The sequence below is a fragment of the Lactuca serriola genome, chromosome 8 (assembly GCF_051521515.1).
Source record: "Lactuca serriola cultivar US96UC23 chromosome 8, Lser_US96UC23_V15, whole genome shotgun sequence".
NCBI classification, from domain to species: Eukaryota; Viridiplantae; Streptophyta; class Magnoliopsida; order Asterales; family Asteraceae; genus Lactuca; species Lactuca serriola.
Genome location: NC_136415.1, coordinates 74,172,143 through 74,180,475, shown reverse-complemented (window position 1 = coordinate 74,180,475; position 8,333 = coordinate 74,172,143). Strand labels below are relative to the sequence as shown.

At 30.9% G+C, this 8,333-nt stretch overlaps 1 protein-coding gene across 1 annotated transcript; it reads right to left on the bottom strand.

Moving 5' to 3' along the window:
- Positions 1-334: 334 nt before the first annotated feature.
- On the bottom strand, positions 335-2,943 carry LOC145070379 (uncharacterized). The gene is made up of 7 exons (XM_079017310.1): positions 2,807-2,943; positions 2,192-2,259; positions 1,656-1,718; positions 1,493-1,540; positions 1,341-1,394; positions 1,173-1,233; positions 335-585 (listed from the first exon to the last, which is right to left on the bottom strand). The coding sequence occupies exons 2-7, from the start codon at positions 2,231-2,233 to the stop codon at positions 494-496; spliced, it is 360 nt and encodes a 119-aa protein (XP_078873436.1). The 5' UTR covers positions 2,234-2,259; positions 2,807-2,943; the 3' UTR covers positions 335-493.
- Between the last annotated feature and the right edge of the window lie 5,390 nt (positions 2,944-8,333).

Genomic DNA, 8,333 nt, shown 5'->3' with positions numbered 1-8,333 from the left:
TTCAAAGCATATATAAATCAACAATTCAAAACACATATAGGGCTTTAATCACTACAAAAAGAAAGTTAATGAACTAAATGAACAACGTGGTTTAGTGATAATTAATCATTTGAGATTTAAACACTCAAAATACAGTTTTCCAGTATTTGAATCTCACATGCTTGTAGTTCTAAAAAAAGATGGACAACATTATAAAAAGATACGTTTTGGTATATGAATGCAGTTTAATAGAATGAGAAATAAAATATCCAAAATGGAAAATCTTTGTATCAACTTGAATTAGAATCACCCTTTTACTAATGGATATAGCATGAAGCATAACAATAAAAAGCAATTCAAACAAAGATTAAGCAGCTTATTATTGCCTGATGGTAAAATTCTCGAACATACAACAATATGATATATAGTATCATCAACCTGACCAAATGTTTCCAAAGCACATATCTAGTAACATTATGCATCATACAATCGATCATAAAAATGACAAAGTCACTTAAATCGGTTGGTCTTCATCTTTAGTATCAGACTTTTCATCATTATCCATATCCTCCTCCGAGGCATTATGATTTCCATTACCACCATCCACTGTATAAAATAAATAAATAAATAAATTAAAAAAAAAAAAAAAACGCACTTTGTTTAAAATGTTTAAACCATTACGGAGTTCTAGATTCAAAGCTCAACATATAAAGAGGTAAAAGAGACTGTGTTTAGCCGATGTGGGACACACTAACACACAGTTTGAGACATAGGCTCGATGAGATTAGATTATATATGTTGAGCCTTGAGGTGTGCTAGACATATGCTCTGATACCATGTTAGATATGTATAGTTCTGGATTTTCTTTCTAAAAAAGCCCTTAAGAAGAGAGTGGAGACTCCAATATATTCAGATAGACAGATGGGACACAGTATGTGTCCCATCTGCCTCTGTATATTAAAGTCTACCCTCTCTCCTTTTAGGGCTCTTTTGGAGAGAAAACTCAGTACTTTACATATCTAACATGGTATCAGAGCATATGTCTAGCACACCTCAAGGCTCAACATATATAATCTAATCTCATCGAGCCTCTGTCTCAAACTGTGTGTTAGCATGTCCCACATCGGTTAAACACAGTCTCATCTGCCTCTTTATATGTTGAGTCTACCCATCAAACATAAGGATCAACCAACCTTCTTCGCCTGCAGGGGCATAGGCAGATCGCCTTGAGCGGGATTGCTGTTGTGGTGTCGGCTGATAATAGAAGAAAAAATATTAGAGAATCACGTTTCTATATTAGGAAGTAATTTTTGGTTATTCTAGTTTTATAATTTCTAAGTTATTAAAAAAAATCAAAATACCTGCAATTTAGGGCGGAGTGCCTCTAAAGGTCCTTTGCTCTTCTGTGATCCTTGCTGTTGCACAAATAATAACCACATTTGGTTATTACTCCATAATTAGTCGTGCTAAAAGATTATAAAATTAGAGTTGATAAATTTGATTAGTCAATTACCTTTCCCAATGCCCAATCAGCAGAATCGAAAAAAGCCCGGTCATGATCCTATCCAAGATTTGACCAAGAAAGATGTCAAAAATCAAAACTGAAACTTTATTACCCTTTTTTCTTCCCAATTTAAAAAAAAAAATAGAAAGAAAAAAAAAAAGGAAACTTTTACCTTTGAGATCAAAGGGTTTTTCTTTGGCAACAATCCTCCGTACTTTTTCTTGATTACGGCTTCCTGCACAACACACAAATCTTGCTATAAATAGAAAAACAAAATACAAATATTATGCCTTTTTTATATTATACGTATCGCTTAGTTAAAGATATACACAAATCTAAGAAGTTTTTAGAAGATCACATAAAGATATTGTGGCAAAAAGCACTTGAAATTTGCAAAACGAATACCGAAAAGATTAAATGAAAAAATTAGCAGTCATTTGTTTTGTTATAGCAATATCATCCAAATTCAAAGAAATTGTTACCTATATAAATGGATAGATTTTTCAAAATATAATGTTCTAATAAGGGAAAAATTGATTGTAAAATGTTACAATTCACAAGATTTTTCAAACTACAACGACTTGATAAGATAAAAAAAAATAATTAAAAACTACAAATGAAAGTAGGATGCTATAATACACATAAATAAAAGTACTTTGCGATTTCTTGAATTTACCCCTAACAAAAATCTAATGTGTGAGAACTTACCTCCTGCTCCTTTGAGGGCATGGGGTTGTTTGTTTCAGACATTTGAGCTTATCGAATTTGCCCAAGACCTATCATCAACATAAGCATTTAGCATCGATTAATGAAAAATAACATGAAACATGAAAGAATCCATGATTCCAAGTTTCTATAATCGATAGGACATTGTACGAAAACCAAGATCTATCTCTTGAAAACAATATTTAAATTCTGATTTATGAATTAAGCTGCAATAATAAAGCACATACATCAAGAAAACACCAATCTTTCTCAAAAACGTAAGATCTACAAGTTTAAGCAACTTCGAGTAAGAATTTCTTCATAAATTAATTTACCCACAAAAAAGAATCACACGATAATTCCGAAGTTCGAATCTTTAAGTGAATTAAGTTGCCATTAATTCAATAGACGAAGCTCCCAGTTCACTGATTGCAAACATTAATCAAGAACAGACAGAGACAGAGACATGTATATGATTAAGAAAATCCCAAGTAGAAATACGAAACTAATTCAACTGTATGGGTAAAGTTTGAAGTAATTACTACTAATCTGCTGACGGAATCTCGAAAATAAGTAGATTTGAGGAAGAAGATGATGATTTTATGTTTGACTTTTTACCTTAGTCGATGATCCGAAGGAAATTGGCAAAGGGAAATCGAGATTTCTTTGTTTTTTGAAGGGAGATCAAGATTTCAGACAAGGTCTTAAGAGTTTCGTTCCCAAGAAGTAAAATAAAGAATAGATTAAATTTTACTTGTTAATTGAATAAGTTGTTGTCACTTGTCAGACGAGATCAAGAAATATTTTAGCCCATCATCTTAAGTGGGCTAGGTGTCCATTTTTGGATAATGTGGGATCACATAGCAATCAAACATTTATTTGAAGCCAATTGAGATTTTATTTATTTGATTTATTTTTAGGGTGTGTTATGTTGAAAGTTTTTAAAAGTTTCATTTTATTTTTTTTTAGAAAAATTTTGAAAAAAAAATAAAGCTGCGTTGAAAGCATTATTTTTCATCTTTTATTTTAAACTATCCAAAAGCTACTTCAAATAACTTTTAGAGTAAATTACACGAATGGTCCCTATGGTTTGGGGTAATTTGCGCATTTGGTCCCTAACTTATTTTTTTAACTCGGAAGGTCCATACTGTTTGTTTTTGTTACGCGCTTGGTCTCTACTATTTGTTTTTGTTACATGCTTGGTCCCTGTCTTACCTAAAAAGACTATTATTTAAATTGAGAAAAATGACGGGATAGGTAAGGTAAGGTGATAGGGTGGAGTTGGGGGTGTGATTATTTAAAAAAATTAAAAAAATCAAGGGAAAAGTAGTCTTTTTAGGTAAGACATGGACCAAACACGTAACAAAAAGAAACAGTACGGACCTTCCGAGTTAAAAAAATAAGTTAGAGACCAAGCGCGCAAATTACCCTAACCATAGGGACCATTCGTGTAATTTACTCTAACTTTTACATATTTATAGTTTTTTAGAGCATAGTTTTTAATTAAGACAAAAATGCATTTTTGGTCCGTGTGGTTATCCAAAAAGTGTGGATAAGGTCCAAAATGTTTTCAACTTGCATCATTAGTCCAAAAACTGAAACTTTTTGTGGTTTTGGTCCATGAAAAATTTAAAATTACTTAAAAAGACTATTTTGTCATTCCATTTTGTTTATTCCATTTTTTTTATGTATTTCAATAATTCAGTAGTTGAAAAAAAAAGCAAATAGAAAATATTATTAGCACCCCTCCCACCCCTACCTCTTACGCCGATAACCCTACCCCTCTCTTACTGATTTAATCCACAATCATACACCGATACACATACATAAACTATGAGCATAATGAAGTTCTGGGAAAAGATTCTGCAGATTCAACACATATGAGCACACATAATGAAGTTTTGGAAAAACTGATGTTGATTAAACATACATATGTGCACACACATACCTCTCTCTCTTGTGTCTCTCATTCTCTCTTCCTGATTCAACAAACACACACATACACATACTGATAAACTAGATTCAGAACATTGATAAGCCAACACCTCATTCTGTTACTCTCTTTCTTGAGGCTCTCATTCCAGCAAAGGATTTTCACCATCGGAGAAACCTCCAAGAGCGAAGCGACCATCAGTTTATGTGTGTAGTTGTTAAGATCCGAGATTTTAGGGTTTTTAGATGCTCATGTGGTGTCAATTTATGTGTTCATCGGTGTATTTATGTGATGAAGGTCTAATTTTCAAGCACTTGTTCAGAACCATTATTTCCATTTCTCAATTTCTTGAAGGCCCACTCTCCAGATTCTGATTCAATTTCTTGAAGGTGCAATATACAGATTCTGATTCCTTACAGTGACTCAAGTTCACCACCAAAGTTGTTGCGGATATGGATTTTAATTCGTGGTTGTTTTTGTGTGTGATGAACCCAATAGAGAAAGGGAGGGGTGGGGTTTACAAATTGGGAGGGTAGGTTAAGATGCTTTAGAAGATTGAAACCCCATTTTTCATGAGAACTGGTTTTTGGGGGAATTCCATGTGAGATAAAAACTGCTCCAGTACTATGGAATCATTTCAATGACGATGGTAGCTTAAGGTTTTTTGAGGTGGGTCTAAAATTATGTTACCTGGTGTTTTTGTCCTTGAAGGGATGATGAAGACGATGAGGGAAAGAGGGTTCTTCAAGTAAAGAGAGAGAGAGAGAGAGAGAGAGAGAGAGTGTGTGTGTGTGTGTGTGTGAGGGAGAGAGGGAAGGGTTCCCGGTGGAGAGGAATGGATGGGTAAGGATTTTATTTTATTTTTTAAACATTTAAATACTAAATTAATAAAGAAAATAGAAAAAAACAAATCAAAAGGGTAAAAGAGTCATTTCAAATTGTTCAGGGACCAAATCCATGAAAAGTTTATGATTTTGGACCAGTGGTTCAAGTTGGAAACTTTTTAGACTCCATCCACATTTTTTTGTTAACCACATGGACCAAATTTGCAGTTTAGTCTTTAATTAACTTTATACATTAAAAAATCGATTATTTTTATAGTTTTAATTAATTTTATATATTTATATTTTTTTAGAACATAAATAATAGTTGCTAGTTACAACTTTCTGCTTCTGGCTATAAGTTACTAACTTGTAGTTTACAAGTAGTTGTGCTACACATGTCTTTATTTTTGTTTAAAAATATTTATGGAAAATTTAATCATACAGGGAAAATGCAAAATACAATATAGATAAAACTGTAAAATTGGTCTATGTGATATGTATTTTTTTGGGTTTTCGCCCAAAACTTGATTTTTTTTTTTATTTTTTATTTTTTATTTTTTGCTTTGTTGTCATTTTATTATGTTTCTATGTGGAAATAATCATGTTAAACTTAAAATGACTAATATATCAATTTGTTTTCCTTATTTTCTTAAACACTTTTATCTTTTATTTTAATATTAATATTATGATAAATAAAGTGGGGTTCTCTCTCTCTCTCTCTCTCTCATCGAAATTTCTAATGAGATTCACTTCCATTTTCTCTATTTAAGTTTTTATCTTCGATCAATCCACTCCTAATAACACTGTAATACCCACTTATGATGAAATGTTATGTTAATATGTTATCAATTTCATCTTCGTGTTTTGATTTCTTTGTAAAAATGTTGTCTAGATCATTTTAATTTGCTCAATCTCAATGATAATTATTGTGTAAGCATCGCCCTCAGATCCTCAGAATCATGGCAGTTCACAAAATTCTATCGAGTGTCACCTCCGGTCATCAGATCGTGGTTATCAACAAATGGATATTTCAATACAACTTGTATTGACTCTGTAATACCTGTATTACATGACACTTTTATTCCATTACATGAAGAACCCTAGTAAAATTTATAAATAGGAAGTGCTTAAATGAAGCAGGTTTTCTGAGAAGTTCATTACTTGAATTTGTATACAGGTTGATGGTAGATGGAGATGAAGGGTTTAGTAGGGTTTTTTTTGTTCAGTTGGGTTTTTTGTTTATGTGTATGTATGTTTTTTGTTTGGTTGAAAGGTTTAAGCTTTTTGTTTCGATGAATTTTGGGTTCATGGAACAAATCAAAATGGTCAAAGCATTTAATCTAAAGAAAAGTCAAATTTGTCCTTCTATTGAAAAAAATGTGAAGAACAATAAATTTTAGTGGAAATCAGACAAAAATGAGGGTGGAATGAAGAATGGGTGTTTGTTGAATGCCATATATGAAGTTTGTTGATGAACTTAATTCATATTCGATGTGGTACAAGATGAATGAGAGAGAGAGAGACTCACTTTATTTATTATTATATTAATATTAAAATAAAAGATACAAGTGTTTAAGAAAATGATGAAAACATATTAAAAGAGCATATTAGTCGTTTTATGTTTAACGAGGATCGTTTTCATATAGAAACATGATCAAAAAGACCACAAACCCAAAAAAATCGAGTTTTGGACGAAAATCCAGAAAAAATACATACTACAGGGACCATTTTGTAGTTTTGTCTAAAATATAACTCTAATACGACATAAATTCTACTTATAAACGAACTTACCCTTAATTTTAAAAAAGAGAAATTAAATATCTTCCTACTTTTGTTCCTACAAATCCTCCTACCCAATTAAATGATGACATGTGTCATTTTATTATATTAAAATATCATTAAATGAACATTATATGTGACACATGTCATCATTTAATTGCGTAGAAAGATTTGTAGTAACAAAAAGTAGAAGGATATTTAATTTCTCTTTAAAAAATCATCAAAAAAAAGAAAGCATTAAAAAAGCGATATAACAATTTAATTAACTAGAAAAAAAACTACAATATATGGTTTGATCTTGATTATAACATGATTTTATTTGGAAAAACCTCTTCAATGAATGATCTAATGCTATCTATGAATTCAACATACGAAACGTCATGTTTTTATTATTGTTGAAAACATACATTACATTGAGAAAACAAGAGAAATGCATATATCTAAAAGTTAGGATACACCAAATTAAATTATGAGAACTATTCTAACTTTAATCTAATTATAGTAGCTTCTTAAATACATCGATTATGATATATATATATATATATATATATATATATATATATATATATATATATATATATATATATATATATAGAGAGAGAGAGAGAGAGAGAGAGTTAGGTTCAAGATTTTCTACTATATATTGTGTGCATGTAAGATTGATTCTAGACTAATCATTTCATTTATTTTAAGAAATTAATTAATGCATATTAAATGCTGAATATTTAATTAATACTCATTATATCTTCAACATGTAATATGCATTAATTAGTTTCTTAAAATAATTAAAATGATTGGTCCAGAATCAATCCTACATACACACAATAGATAGTTAGAACAAAATAACCTAACCCTACATATATATATATATATATATATATATATATATATATATATAGAGAGAGAGAGAGAGAGGTAAGTTCACATATTTCTCACATCTATTGTGTGCTTGAATGCACCAATAGGAATTTAGTATTAATTATATGTATATTAAATGATATCCATACTTATAATTCATTTTTATGGAAACTAATTAAATTAGTCATTAATGTCAACAATAATATTCTTTCAGAATGAATTCATATCTAGAAAAATGAGAGTGTATTATAGTAGAATACACTCTCGTTCTTCATATATATATATATATATATAGAGAGAGAGAGAGAGATGATCGGATGAGGACTCATTTTAAAGTGAGGACTCGTGAGGACACCTTAAAAAAATTGGAAAAAAAAATCTAAAAAAAATACAAATCATAAAATCGAGCATAGTTCTATGTAGGATGCTAGTTGTTTTTGTGATACTTGCATGGAAGAACGGGGTGTGACCTTGGCAAATATATGAAATACGAAGAGTTGACCCCTGATAATTGTATAAAAGACCACGATCTAGCCCTTGTTAAATGTATTTAACATCAGATCCTTGCCCCTGACATCATGTAGGATGCTAGTTTTCTTTTTGATACTTGCATACAAGACCAGGTAGTGGCCCATTACACTTGTATGTAAGACCCATATCTAACCCTTGACATTGCAAGGAAAGACCATGATTTGACCCATGACAAGAAGCAATTGTAAGATGTAACGCCCGTAGATCAGGACTAGTCAAT